Genomic DNA, 15,493 nt, shown 5'->3' on the forward strand with positions numbered 1-15,493 from the left:
ATTCTTGTTGTCCGTGCAGGACGCACCAGGAAACTTTGATAACGCAGCACCAACTAGCCCAACGCTCAACCTTGTCGACCTCAAAAAGCATTCAAGATCCTTCAGTGCATCGCAAGCCGACGAGTGGTTAAGCTATAGTGTAACAGTCTTCTGAACGGTCATTGAAAAATCGTTTAATCGGTTCGGTGCAGTGGGGAGGAATTCTGTCTGTAAGTCAAATCACGGATAATAGCACTGGTAAGCGGCTGCTGTTTTCTTGGCAACAACCGACATCGAATGAAGCGCTGTTAAACATTCTGAATAAAGTATTCATTTTGGTCACGGTAACTCTTTGGCACAGCCGACACAGAAGAACCACCTTACACTGCAGAGATACGGTTAGCAGCTGCATCTGCTGTCAAGGTGGGCGCCCTATAGTGGGCGTTATACTTGGCATTTCACATTCAGAAAATGAAAGTGCGCGCGCAAGATGGCGACGTTGACTCTCAGCATCTGTCCTTCGAAATGGAATTGAACCACAAGGGTTTTCTATAGGTGAAAATTTAGCAGCATTGTACGCGCAGTCATTGCTAGTGCTGCCACAGAAGCCAGTAACCACTGAAAATTCTTTTGCAGATTGTTTTCGTTCTAGTTTCTTTTTTTCCACTGGTAGTGAAGTTTGGAGATTTTGAGTTGTCGTCGTCATGCCATCCTTATCGTTATTACGGGAGCCGTTGCCGCGACATTGGTGTCGTCGTCATTCTTATCGTCGTTTCATAGCACCTTTCTTCTCCTTTCATAAAATACCTGCGTAACCCTCAGGTGTTCGCTACTTTCACTAATCTTGACTAAAATCTTTAAGTGGCTGTGTAGACAGCAATACTTGGCCTGCCTTAGTGTCTTCTCATCGTTTCACATATTCGCCAATCTGCTCTACGCGTTGCATAAGCTACCCAATTTCATTTATTCCCCTTAATCTCAACTGGAATATCGGCTACACCTATTTGCTTTTAATCCATACCGCTCGCCTATCGCTTACCGTTAGGCCTATCGTTTTTCGTTCCATCGTTTATTGCGCGATCCTTAACTTCTTCTCGGGCTTCTTTGTTAACGTCCATGTTTCTGTCCATATGTTAGTACCGTTAGAATGCAATGACTGTATACTTTTCGTTCCAAGAATGGCGGTAAACTACCGGCCATGACTTCGTAATGCCTGCTCTTTGAACTTCAACCCTTCTTTATTATTCTGTAATTTTGTTTTCGTGATACTGTGACTAAATAGCCTAGATAAACATATTCTTGCACAGATTCTGGATGCTGACTATCAATCACGGCTACTACCAATCCAGTCTACTGAGCATTACGTTTATGTGTGTATGCGTTCAATTTAGATACGTAAAGCGATTAACCAAACACTAACTATAAGCTAAACGTTTCGAAGAAACAGGGCCCGTGTTTACAAAAAAAAAAAAGTTCTTACGCTGAAACTGTTAGTAAGAGCAGATGAGAGTCAGTCGCGAAGTGGGTCATTAGGAAAGGTGGTCGACAAATAACAAAGCCCACTTAAAAACTAAATGCTTTGAGAATTCGGCCCCAGGGTTTTCTTCTACGGCTATGGTAGCACCAAATTTTCATGCTTAAAACCCCGTAAAACTTTTTCTTCTCTCCCACGTGCCAGTGACATCATCTCATTGTTCTTCCAGATAAAAACTTGCACACACAACTACATGTTACTATCATGCGAGGACCGTGTGGCGTGTCACGAGATGCCAAGGATCAAATCTACTGTACTGAACCGGTTCGTGAATTGTTAGCGTTCCTTGATTGATGAATGGGGGAACTGAACCGCAACGAAAACGAAAGCGCTTTAACCACAACCCGGAACAAACCGGCATATTTTTTGGTTTGGCACTCTGGGCTACGAGACAGGCATATTGATTTGTGGGTTTGCAGTTTGTGCTACTGGAGCCCTGACATTTCTCGGCGCGGAACTTTCAGGATTGAATTCCGAAGTTCATTTTCACTTTTTGTCGCAGTGGATCCACCGTGCCAGTATGAAGCTCCATGTGATGTTAATGGCTGCCGTAGCAACGTCTTTCGCTTTTGGTAAGAAGGGGCTGTGTTATGACGGCGCGTATGCCATCTAAGCATGAACTCACATAAAAAGGCATTCGCTGATCGCGTTGTACATCATCACCGCTCCATTTTCTTTTTTTTTTCTTTGTGTGTGCGTCTGTGTGTGCGTTTTTGGTTTGATCCTTTTTTTTTTGTTAGCTCGTGCGCGTGCGTGCACCACATAGTATGACACACACGAGCCTAATTTATGCTTCATTTGTTATGATTAAATAGCGTGAAATCTCCGTTAATAAGTATTAACTACAAAGGAAAATAAATAATACCAAAATCTAAATCAAATATATGTAGTGTACAAAATCAAAGCCATAGTTTCAGTCTACCTTTAGCGCGTGTTTCCGTTATGGCAGCAGTTTGAAATAATTGTAACATTCGAGTGATATCTTTTCTAACAGATAACGGGAGCATTAGCTTTTCGTTGATGTTGTTTAGAACAGCGCCAGCAGCGTGAATGGACAAGTCCGCAAGAAGCACAGAAAAGTTGCGTAAGGGGTACGCTAATGGCTAATTCTGGCAAAAGATAGTGATATAAATACTGCATGCTAATAGCTGCGTGGATCGACATTTCTTCATGCACGCAAATACCCGCACTCTTTAACTGTACGCACAAAAAAGAGGACAGTCGATAAATCACAAGCTGGAATCTTCTCTACATTTTTAGGGAAAAAAAAACATTCAGGCACGCAAATACGACTACGATGGTGACGTAATGCGATGTCATCGGTGCGGTCCTTAGGACGCGAAATTCTAGAAAGCGAACTTCATTCTTCTCTACTAATAAACCATATTTCTTTAACAAACTATTGCATAGAGTGTTCCGAAAAAGTATTCTGGTGGTCTAGCCTGTTACACTGTTTCTTTCTAGCGTTTCTTCAGTTGGTAGCTCCGTGGCTAGAACAGCAATCTCACGGTGAACACAAAGCTTTCGAAACAATGCGAAAACTTTGATAGTTTCTCTGCACATTGAACAACGACCAAGTTGTTCCGATGGCCACATATTGAACGGTTTGTGCACGCGCTCTGTGCCTCTAGGTCAAAATGTTGTCTACGGGCCACCCGTGCTCGACCCAAGTAGCCAAGAGGGGCAAACGCAGCAGCAGTATCAGCAGCAGAACCAGCCTTTCAGGCAACAGCAAAAACAGCAGCAACAACAGCAGCAGCGGCAGCAGCAGCGGCAGCAGCAGCGGCAGCAGCAGCGACTCACGTTCAAAAAGAATATGGCTCAAGCAGGTACGTAGATCATTTTTCATGAGCCAAAATCATTGGTGAAACGCATTAACGCTCGGTTTTTGTAGCCAGACGTCGACAGGATAAAGTTGCATCTCGCGACACGAACACAAAAATCAAGAGAGAACGAGAGAGAGAGCAGTTTGAAAGAGCGGCTGTTTGGGCTAGTCGGAAAAGCTGTTGTTGGTGGTCCGAGCCGGTAGCTTCAAGGAGCAGGCATGGCGGTGTGAGTTTCTGCCCTGATATCGGAAGCGGAGTAATTTGGCGTCACCAAATTTCTCGCAGATTCCCAGCTTCATTTACAGAAAAATTACTTTAACTATAAACCCGCCATCGAATGTGTGTATTTTTGTTGTAGGGTGATGCGTTCCATTAGGCTAAAAGCACGAGCGCATTAAATTGCTCTGGTTTTTCTCTACCTGTTTAAGCCATTAAAGTCTATTCTATTGTCCAACAAAATAATGCGGTACAGCAACTTGTCACCTCAGAATATAAAATCGTCCATCATCCAATGGCGGTTAAACGATGTTGCTAGCACCAACGAAGACATTCCTAAGTGGTATGCTCGCATGCCTCTAATGCTTAATTCAACTGCAGCATTCTTTCTTCTCTTTTAAATAAAGACTTCAGAAACGAAATCTTGTTGTCAGTTCCAGCACAAACCTTCATCGGTTTATTCGCTTACTACTTAGTGCCCAGTTTGTTCATAATTACTACAGAGCAAACAACGAAAACGAAGGGGAAACACGAAACGATACGACGATGCGCTGACTATCAACTAGATGAATATACACCTGTTTCCAGACAGGCAAGGGTTATTACTCCTTATGTAGTGTGAATCTCAACGTAGAGCTCCTAGACCTCCAAAGAAGAACAACAATTCATGTTATTGAGGAATAAAAGGCGTCGTGTTTTGTAGCTGCAACCACAGAGACCTGCGTTCTTCCTCAAAATAATTTTTTTCAAGAGTTCGCGCCCGCTGCTGTACAGTTCTCGCACAAATTTTGCAGAAATATCGAATTTTAGGGTCCGGATCGTTCATTATAACCCTTAAAACTGTTACTCTCCTTGTCTTTCAATAAATATGCAAGTTTTCCTTCGCCCATGTCTCTTAGTATACAAATAGCACGCCCCAACAATTAATGAAAACTTATCTCGAAAGTCATCTCCAGACGCCCTAGCCCGGACGTGACACAGTCGCCACGTTTTAAACATTACTCACTACGATGGGCGCAAACTATATTGAACTATACCACATACAAAGGCAAATTCGCAATTTTTCCTTTTGAAAAACCAAGAGCGTAGGAATTTCACGGGCGCTACAACGTAAAGCTATATTCCAAACTCTTCTATTCCAATTCTGCCATCAGCCATCCGCGATTGGTCAAAAACTTTTTTGGACCACCCCTATTTCGTCTGTCTGTCATGCGACGTCATGAAAGCCGCGATAGCTCCCAATCTTACATGACGTGTACACACTGATTATGTATGATGCGACCGAACAAAAGAACAATAATTATTTCTGATTCGACGCCTTTTCGCCATTAACCCTCGGCTATTAGTCAAGACGTTTCTGGCTGCACCCACTTCACCTATCTGTCACTCGACGTCACAAAACCGCGAAAACTCATTGCCTCAAAGTGTCGTGTACGCGTTAAAGATGCATTAATATGCCGAACAAAGCTGGATTTTTTTCTGAATAGCCGGAAACTGCCTCGTTTCGAAAGGAATAGAAGATGGCTGCCGCCGATCGCTCAGGCACTGGCTACTCGCACCTGCCGGAGAGCATGGGTTTATTTGCGTATAACAAAACTTCTTGCGTGGCCGTATAACGTTATTGGGCCCTTTCTGCACGTATACGACATCGCTCTGCCAACTCTTCTTTGCTGAGGATCTGTTTTAGCGTCTCCATATCCTCGTAATCTGTGAGCAATCAGACTACGAGGGAGATTATTGAGGCCTACTATATCAGGAAAAAAGGATTGCGTTGCGTAAGCATGCCATTTTTAAATTTGTAGGAGAGAGAGAGAGTAAACTTTAATGACGACCAGCAGTTCAGTCGGCTGGGCCTAGGCCTCCCACGATGGGACGTCGAGGTCTTGCCTCTTCGCCGCTTCGTAGGCCTGCTGGGTCGCCCAGAGTTGGTCGTCGAGATGGGAGCTGCGCAGGGCGGCGTGCCATCTGAGTGATTTTTAATTTTTTAACCACCTCATGGTTTAACATTAGATTACAGGGTTTTGCGTTTTTGCCTGTGCACTGATAATGACGCCGTCGATGGAAGAGCACGTGGGTATGGGTTGTAATACATAAGTTCGTGTATGCCTTCTAATAAAGTTAGTTGTAGTTCAGCACTGTCTTGTGTGTTTCCCGCCTTTTGTCTTCGTCGTGTTGCGCTGCCCCTTCAAGATGTTCAACCAGTACCAACTCGCCCACACACCGATCCTTCTATCGATAAGAAAAACCGCTCAATGTAGGCAATGTTATTCGTTTTGAAAGGAAACAAGAGTGACCTCCTATAAACGAGGAGAGCGTTTGATTGGGCTGGTCAGGCAACGCTGTGGGTCACCGCCCGGTGCTTGCGTCAGCGTTTACGTAAATTTGACGTCAGGAGATTGAAAAAAAAGAACATGTTGGAATAGTTTTACGTTATAGGGCTCCAAGTGTTATATTGACCGATCTGGACCATAATTTTTCCACCGATTTCTAGAAATAACCATAAATTTCCCAATTTGAAAGCAATAATGCAGTCCCCTGTAGTTGCGACCGAAGTGCTGTGCGAAAAGTGTTAAGCCTAACGCTGAAGGGTCGGAATAAGAAAACAGTTCGCTTATATTCTTTTCCCTTTTTCAGTGCTACAGAAAACAAATCAAGATGAAAGATGCCTAAATGGTAAATATCATTTAACTGTGATCAATTCTAAACATGCATGCATTCTCTTCTGGTGCCTGACCTCATTAAGATACCGTGGCTGAAGTGTTATTGAATATGCCAAGAATGTCTGCTGATATGTCACCGCTGCAGTCCTTCTGTTACTGCCGCGTTCGCTATTTCATCTTTCGCTGTGCTTGTTCATTTGGTTACGCCGCTGACGTCGACGCCGACGCTCGCCCCAGGAACGGACGGCTAAGAGAAGCGCTCTAAAATAATTGCAACAAGGACTGGACGAACCCATACTTCCAACCTCAAATTTCGTTAAACAAGGTTTCATGGTGCAGTAGCGCAAGCATTTGTGTACAATCTGAGGAAATAACACGGCGCCTGTGGCACTCCTACCGTCATTTTACCGGAGTTGGTTCGACAACGGACGTTGATGAAACAGGCGCCTCTAGATTCAGTTCCTCACCTCACAGTAGTCTCGCCGGTTATCTGCCGCCTATGTTCAGCGTTACCGAAACGCCGTATTTGCCTGGCACCTCATTGGTGCGCTGCACGCGTGCCGAAAAAAACCTGGTGAAACCATCGGCGATGATAGTCGACGTTAATGCTATTAGCAGTGAAACTATATAGTGACACACAGCATGGCCAATGCCGGAACGTGTGTGCATCCGGAGTCCTCTCTCGCGCTTACCACTGCACACGCTGCGCCATCTAGCTGCGATGCCGTGAACTCGGCACGAGGCGGGGTTTCGCTTCTCCCGAGCAGCGGAGAAATTTGAAAGGATTTTTTTTTTGTTTTTTTGTCATTGAAGTGCGCCACATGCGCAGTAGCACAGGCTAAGTTACCTAAGGCGGCCTCAAAGGGATTTATTGAAGAGCGGCACATACCTACTGGCACATACCCACTGCTCCAACTTGGCATCGTAAGCAGTGGTACTTAACCTGTACCACGTGCCTATTCACCCTAGTTGTTCCGAGGATTAATATTGAGCCCTGTTCCATCAAGACAGACGCCTTACGCGCTACCCATCCGACCATGGACTACCCACTTCCAGTCACCCAAGTTGGCAGATAGATAGATAGATAGATAGTCCCCAGAAAGTGTGTGAAGTACCATAAGAGTGAGAATCGCATTAAAAGTGCTAGGTCAAGAAATAGCACAGCGACGTATTTCGCTCACCGCTTCCGCGTATCAACTTCATGGGAGGTTTCTGGTATTCGAATGCCATCAGCCACAGCTTGGTTAAATCGAGTCTTCAATTCCCATTTATTCTATCAATCGAGAAAAAAAATGTAACTTACGGTTATCTATACAGTCTAGTTGCGAAAAATTTTTTTAAGAAAAGAGATATTCCAATGATTCCAGTGGTCCTGCTGCGAGTCAGCGCTTGCGGTGTCCATTCCACGTAGAGTTTTGAGTTGCGAAAAATTTTTTTAAGAAAAGAGATATTCCAATGATTCCAGTGGTCCTGCTGCGAGTCAGCGCTTGCGGTGTCCATTCCACGTAGAGTTTTGATTTTAGTGCTACATTCACTTTATCGTGGACAGACACGTTGATTCTACGTCATCTATATTTAGGCACCAAATTCTGCAGTGTCACAGCAAGAAGTGCGTGCGCCACCGGTTTTGATTACCATGCAGCACTATTTTTTGTTGCAATATAGTGCAGTACGCACACAGAGGGTTGAAGTTCAAACAAATTCACCCCATGCAGCCGGCATTCATAAGGATACCTCAAAATCAAGAACGCCAGAGAGTTAATAACTTCTCAAATATTGTGTTGCCTAACATGTGCTTGCCCTGTTTCGCGTGTCACTTCGTCTGTTTATTATTATTATTATTATTATTATTATTATTATTATTATTATTATTATTATTATTATTATTATTATTATTATTATTATTATTATTATTATTTTGGTTCGGTACCGCGTGAGTGGGTTGAAGCGTTTCGACCGGAGACAATGGTTAATGTGCAGGTCGTTGCCAAGAAGTCACTTGTACAGCAAAGCGTATCGTGCGGCTACTAAGACGACGTTGCATACTTGCACCGACAGGAGCAGCTGAAAAATGCCTGTAAGTACATCACTCAGCGCGGATCATTCATACTTGCACACAACCACTTCTTGGCTGTGTTTTCGTTAAAAGTAAAAACAGTGCACCTTGCATCTGCGAGCAACACTGAAGCCTCAAGAAATGGAAAAAAAATCGCGCTCACATTTGTTCATGCATTTCATTTAAAAGGAGGAAAGAATTCATGCGTGCTCATGACCCTTTCTGGCTCTTTTGTACAGAAAATCTGAGTGTTCGATATGAGCATGTTGCAGCGAATGTACAGTAGTCATGCTGCGATGCCACTTAAGCTGTAAAAAAGGTACCGTAAATTGTGTTGTTGAGCAGTGAAGAAATTAGGTTGTAGGGCTCTGAAAAGTAAAGTATTTTTATAACCGCTGAAAATATACGAAGTTGTGGATCTCGGATCACTTTCACCAATTTTTATTGAGAAATTAGGTTAGTGATCCAGGGCCCAGATTTCAGGCCAGTACAAAATGTTCGCATTTTTCTACATTTAGCTCTCCAAGTAAAAAGCATATAACAGTTGCAGCTGTGTTACTATTTCGGTCGTCAACTATACTCGCAAGTGAGTAAGTAATACTCCTTCGTTTCAACAGTCTCTTTGCGACGCGCTACCTGAGTACGTCGGTGACACATGGTAAGATAGACACTAAGACGTAATACAATTGCTTGAACAAAGCACTATATGATGTACTTTCTATCATGTGAGACAGTCCGATTTCTTGTGCTTGCACTCCGTTCAATAACTGAGCGCCTTAACTGCCCACAGAGATAACCGATGCGTTCGTTACATCCTCGATAAGAACGGCTGCAATTATGAAGATCTTCCAACGTGGATTTTCGACCGGGAAATAAGGAGTTCGAGGAACTTTCCAGCTGTTTGTCAAGAGGGTGAGCATAAGACGTTTCCGTACATACAAAAATATATGCAGATGCTTGAATCGGGGCAACGAAAAGCGGTACCGGCGCATTGATTCCCCCACGGAGCTGCTTTCCCGCGCAGGCCTAGACATATTATTTAGTCGTGTAATACTTCAGAGAGTCAAGTTCTTATTTCAATTAATATGCAATGTATTCAACATGGTTCCTGCTACTTACATTAGTTTTAACCGTTGGAGGGAAACGCGTCACAAGCATGAATTTACGATAAATGAATACTCTTGTGTTAACAACGCATATTACTTCACTTTCTTCCCCCGTGGGCTCATTTTGGCGCTCATTTTGTGGCGCTCATTTTGTGCATGCAGGAATGACATGCACAAAATGAGCGCCAGTTTTAATGCACAGGTCCGGCGCCTATTAGAAGCAGGTTATCCTAGTGTAGCGGTGGCCACTGTGGCTGAGCGCCTAAAGAAGTCGGTTTCGAGAGGGACGGACGTGATTACAGAAAACAGTAATAGCAAAAAAAAGAGTAGTGTCTATTCCGTATATTCATTCAGTGTCGCACAGGCTTAAGAAAGTTGCAAGTAGATATGATGGTAATGTTGCTTTCACTGCTCCCAATAAGCTAGGTAAGATATGCGCTGCCGTACAGAATAAAAAAGAGGGGGTAAAAGGCAGAAAACGAACAGATATTTGTCCAGTGAAACACAATAAGAACAACCGTTTTACTGACTGTCGTATGGGTGTGGTTTATTATATTCCCCTTAGCTGTGGCCAGTTGTACGTAGGGCAAACGGGACAGTGTATCAATCAGAGGCTAATGGAACATAAAAGGTCGTTAACCGGTGGATCGCCTTCTAATCTTTCGCTACATTGCCGAGATTGTAACTGCACGCCTGAGTTAGATGAATGCGCGATATTGTACAGGCATAAGAATGAAGATACGCGTCTTATGGTAGAGGCATGGGATATCTATAATGGTGGAAGTGCGTGCGTGAGTCAGCCTTCGATTACTTTACATAAAGAAGAGATTAAGTGCCTTAACAGTTATCTCTCACGTAGACCGGCACGTGTACACGACTGACATGTGATGTTACCTTTCCTGAGCATGTGAAGATGACTTTTGTGTCTTCTTTCTTTTTTCGCCTCAGTGCTCCCTTCAGTTGATAGTCGGCGTTCATGTTGTCCACTTCTCTACTCTTGTGTCCTGTCTGCACGCCTCACTTCCTTTTTGCATAATGAATCCTTACCAACTAGCTCAGCTTTCTGTCGTTCTGAACAACTCTGCATTTTTAGTTCTAGTTTGATGGCGCATGTCTAGAAACCAATGCCATCCTCAAAATTTCTTTTAAGTGGGTATGACTTGCAAACTCACCGGCTAGAATTCGCAAATTCCAGTATGTGCAGTCAAGTAATTAATTAATAACTTTAATAGGGAATTTTCTTCAATTAGTTGATAGTGTCTTTCGATTTCTCGTGTAAGTAATGGCCGTTTCTTTGAATAATCCACCTAAAGGACTAAAATTATGCTGTTTGCAACAGGCGATTTTTAAAAATTCCCAAAAATCACCCTGTAAACCATAGTGCATTGCGGGCACCTTGCGCGGCTTCCAAAAATGAATTATTTCACTTCCCGTGAGGAACGCATTTCTTCCGCAACTTATGAGGACCAAATTTATTTTTCGTGAGCACCGTGTAAATTTGGACGCACTCCTGTAAGGGGCGAGAACGGGATTATAGATAACTAAACAACTGTCACATCCCCGTTTTTCTTCGCAGGAACTAACTCCCAAATTTCCAGTGCCCAATCGTCGGCGGAAGCACTGCAAACCCAGGTCACTCAATCCGAACGCTATTCTACAGCTCACACCAAAACGGCCCAAGCTCAACTAAAGCAGCAGTCTAGTTTGCAGTATTCTGAAGGTCAGCAAAAACAACTGGCGCCTACAACAGGAGCTGCTTTAGATTCCGCTTACAACAGTGGTGAACTCCGGTCGCTGATGATACAAAGCCGGCTTGCAGAACCAATGGCGTATAGCTATGGGATGGTGTACCCACAAGTTCCGCTGTTCTTTGTTTACTTGACGCATCCATACGATTTCATGCAAGGGCAATACACGGCAAAAGAATCATTGGAACAGTATTCGCCGACAGGATCGGTTGCTAGCAAAGGCGCCATGCTTAAAGACCTTTTCGGTGATCAAGGATTGGCTGTTATAAGTGAAGCTAGCGCGCGGAAATTCTCCACACCCATTCTGACTTGGTCTTCGAGTAGACGGATGGCCGCGGAAAATCAAGGCCAGACAAAACGACGAGTGACAAGGGACGGAGGTTGGCATGCCAGCGAACAAACAGCGGTCCAGAGCTACCAGCCCTTCAGCACGTCGAGCGCAGGCCAGGCAGGTCTGCAGGCCGAAGTCAAAAGTGCAAAGCTTGCCAAACTAGCGGCGTCAAGCCTATCGGGAGCAACCTCCGCAGCTCTCTCGGAAGCGGCAGCGCAGCAGCAAACCCAACAGCAGGTGTCCGGAGCGCGCGACGCTGCCGTTTCCTCCGGTGGCTTTTACCGCGAGGCAAAGCGCGATTTCAGTCAGGTCGGTGCAGCAGACACGTCAGCGAGCCAACAAGAGGAGCAAGAGGTCAGCTCACAGTCCTCGCAGGAAGAAATCGCTGCGCAGTCGAGCGAGCTAGCAGACGTGCCGCAACCTCTCCACGAGGTGCCGAGCGCAGCTGCACAGCCGAGCCTGTACAGTGAACAAGCCTCTGGACAGCAAACGGCCTCCTCAAGTGCCTGGAGCGGAGGCGTCCGCCGCCAGAAGGTGGCCAAACTGGGCGGCACGAAGGGAGGAGGCACGAAAGGCATGCTGCGCACAGTGGCGCGCAAGCACTCGTGGACGCGAAACAGTCTGGGGTACACTGGGTAGGCGTTCTTTTTTCTTCTTCTTATTTTTTTTTGACGAAGAAGGAACAGGGCAAGCCAAACCACATCCTCACGATGCACATGAGTGCATCCCGATTAGAGAATAAATGTCCTTGTGCCCAGAGCGAAGTGCTTCCCTGACTGTTTCTGTGCATGGAATCGGAAGCGCCGGTGTTCTCACAATGAATGACTCGTCGTAAAATAACTCCTTTTTGCCCTAGTTCGTGCGCTACTCATATCGAGAACACTGTTTCGAATAAAGACGGAACAACGGACGAAGTAGACAGACAGAAAGCGCAGGAGGCTGCACCAGCGTTGATGTGTCCTTTCTGTCACTTAGTTTGATTTCTTCCTTTATTTTGCCCAGTTTTCACGTTATCAACCTCTTGTCGGCTAACGTGCCCGCGATAATGGCGCCTACCGCAGCGGCTGCGCTCACCCCCACCAAAGGACGCGGTCCAACCGCACTCACGAAACTACGCCAAGATCGTCGCACCATTCCCTTCTTTCTTTCCCCCCCCCCCTTTTTTTTAGCCCCCTGTAAACTTATCCTGACGTCACCATGCCCCTTCCAAGGGGTCATTTTGTATGCCTTTGTGAGCAAAAAAAGAAATCGTAATTGTTCAAAATTACAGTTCAGAGCTTGTTAAAAATTAGCATTTGGCAAAAAAACTTTAAGCCCGAAGCACAAAACAAGCATGATGGCTACTAGTTCCTGATGCACTGCCTTGATTTGCATACTATAAGCAATGTAAACACTCTTATAACGGCTGGCTCGCTGCTTCGTTTGCGTGAGATTAAAGGAAGATATGTTTTAACTTCAAGTCACTCGGACACTCGGCTATATGGAAAAGAGATCACCTGGAGCTTCAGTCCGCCTGGTTTCAGTGTTACGCTTAGTATTAGTTTTAGTTTATTTGTTTCAAATGAGGTGCAGTAGGCGATAATAAGCATGGAGAAATTGGTACGCAGAGTGAAGCAATGTAATAAGAACCTCTTGTTGTAACGGCTCTTAAGACAATCAGGTGAACAGTTAAACAAAGTAGTTGTGTACAGAATAATCATTAGTTGTGCTAAAAAAGTAAATTTAGAATTGAACAACCATCAGGAACAGTGAAATGTTCAAAAGATCCAAATTTACAGCACATTATTGCGGGAATTATGAAACATGTATTTTTAGCAGTCGTTTGATACTTTATGGCATGCGGCAGATTTACTGCGAAATGGTAAGCGCCATTTCAAATTTTTATGGCTAAGAATCGAATTGTTCATTTCCAATAATGAGGACGAAGTCTTGGAATATTATTTTGACTGACAAATCAGGAAGTTATAGAACAAATAATCTTCTCGGCGTCTACAATGGCCAAAACGTTAGGATCATGTCGCTCAGCAAGTGTCACTTCACGATGTCCTTTTTCTGTGCGGAGTCGACGCCTCACGCCGAGCTCTCTGTCTGTTCAGAAATAAATTTGCTCTCTATATCTTCTCAGTGGTGTTGGTACCTAAGATGGCTTCCCAGCGGAGAAAAGAGCAGGCACTGTGCGAGTAAAATCTATTGAGACCAAACCGAACACGAATTGAATAGTGCCACAAGCAAATAGAATGGAATATTAAATAGTTTTCGGCTAGCGTTCGATTTATGAGCAGTTGTTTTCAGCATTAACATTAAGCGCTGTTCACATGCTGGTACCAAATTAGCAAGTTTCAGTCATTACATTGCACATTATGAAGCATACTTTATTAAAAGACCGCGCCTCCTTTCCCCAATCCCCAAGCGGACCATTAGAAACAAATAAGCAGTCTGTTCGCTAACTCAGGACTCTTCAGAGCATACTTGCGCGTGCATTATCATATTGAAGTGAAAAGGCAGTTTTGTGAGTAGCATATTTGTGTGCTTTCGAGAAAAAACCTAAAATACTCATCATCTACAGTGATGGCAGCGCGCAAAATAAAATATCAAGCTGTTTTCTACTTTGAGTGGTCGCTGCCGATAGTGTCACTATTATAACCAATATTGTTGCTGCAAAACGTATTCAGGTTTAATCAGAAGAAAAATTGAAGCCGAAAAGGTCATTCTTCTACGTCGTGGGAGTCAATGTTGGCGCCTTTCCGGCAGTTATGCTAACGGCGAATTGAGCGCCGCACGTTGGCAAAGAGGGGAAATTCTGGCAGCGAAAACAACGGCATACAAGCAGCGCGCCTCGCCGCAGTGTCTCGACATTGTTGTGGGATGGCGCCACATGCACCGTGGGGCGCTTCGTTTTGCGAGGCCCATGCTCGAACAGAACGCGAAGAATGCGACTGTATCTTTTTTGTTGTTTTTGTTCCTTCTCGGGGAGCAGGCCGCCCAGGCGTTTTTCTTTTCGGCACTCGTCTGCACATGACAGTTCTCTGACAGCGCGAGATGTTTAATCCACTGCACGAAATCAGAACTCTGGCTCTTGCAGGAACCTCAAAGTACAGTTGCAAAAGTAAAAGGAAGATCTGCAGCCAATCGGAAGTGCGCGGAATTTAAGGCGGCCAGCGTTTAAACAAACACGACTGCATTTCTCATATGCCGGGTGGAAATTATATTTAAATTTATATAGAATCTGTTGAAGGTCAAATGACATTACAGATTAGAGTGGTTACAGAAGATGGTTACAAAAATATGGAACAAAATGGATTATAAATTGGCAACAAAATGTCGCTACACGCGAATGAGTCTTATCCTAGAAATACTCACAACCATAACGAAAAATACACATGGGCAAGCATAATAACTATACAGTGTTTCGCTAAGTAAAACACGCACGCACACACTCACGCTAACGCATGTTACAAATAATTGTTTCAGTTTGATACAATGGTAGCTAATAATTTCATGAATGCATCGTCATATTCAATGGGGACTAGTGATGCGGGAAGGTCAATCCACTGGTTGAATGTATATGGCAGATGCGAATTTGAAAATGTAGTCGTCCTGCAATGGGTCGAACAACAGCTTTATGAACGTGATCAAGCCTTTATTATGTGTATTGCGCGGGATGGATTAGATGATTGAGCAGATCATGGTGATGATACAACGCATAAAAAATATCTAAACGAGCTATTTTACGAAGAATTGCTAAGTTTATTACACGTTAAGGCTTAGTTTTATTATTATACTAGCCGTGTGGTCGTAAGTATATAGTATGAATCGAGCAGGATTTCTAGTGTATGGGTTACATTTGTTTACCGTGGTGCCTCATACTGATGCTCACTGGCGTAGCCAAGGAGGGGCAACATTCCTGCGTTAGTATGTGGCCTGCCCAGCACCCTCGCCCTCACCCTCCCCGTCCTTGGTCAAGTCTGTGCGCCTAGGTGGCGTTGGCCTAGGCCCACACCCCCACCACTCCTCCTTCCAGAAAAGAAATTCTCTCT

At 44.4% G+C, this 15,493-nt stretch overlaps 1 protein-coding gene across 1 annotated transcript; it reads left to right on the forward strand.

Moving 5' to 3' along the window:
- The first annotated feature begins 1,717 nt into the window (after positions 1-1,717).
- On the forward strand, positions 1,718-12,197 carry LOC142564013 (uncharacterized). Its single transcript, XM_075674852.1, has 6 exons — positions 1,718-1,777; positions 2,016-2,085; positions 3,145-3,342; positions 8,196-8,292; positions 9,062-9,183; positions 10,954-12,197. Exons 1-6 carry the CDS (start codon positions 1,718-1,720, stop codon positions 12,093-12,095), a joined length of 1,689 nt encoding a protein of 562 aa, XP_075530967.1. The 3' UTR covers positions 12,096-12,197.
- The last annotated feature ends 3,296 nt before the right edge of the window (positions 12,198-15,493 follow it).

The sequence above is a fragment of the Dermacentor variabilis genome, chromosome 1 (genome assembly GCF_050947875.1).
Source record: "Dermacentor variabilis isolate Ectoservices chromosome 1, ASM5094787v1, whole genome shotgun sequence".
Lineage (NCBI taxonomy): Eukaryota > Metazoa > Arthropoda > Arachnida > Ixodida > Ixodidae > Dermacentor > Dermacentor variabilis.

Bases quoted from the DNA above. Each gene is read 5' to 3' on its own strand.
- LOC142564013 (XM_075674852.1), top strand. From the start codon at position 1,718: ATGCGAGGACCGTGTGGCGTGTCACGAGATGCCAAGGATCAAATCTAC. The intron at 2,086-3,144 runs GTAAGAAGGGGC...CTGTGCCTCTAG, and splicing joins AGCAACGTCTTTCGCTTTTG to GTCAAAATGTTGTCTACGGG. The intron at 8,293-9,061 runs GTAAGTACATCA...AACTGCCCACAG, and splicing joins GGAGCAGCTGAAAAATGCCT to AGATAACCGATGCGTTCGTT.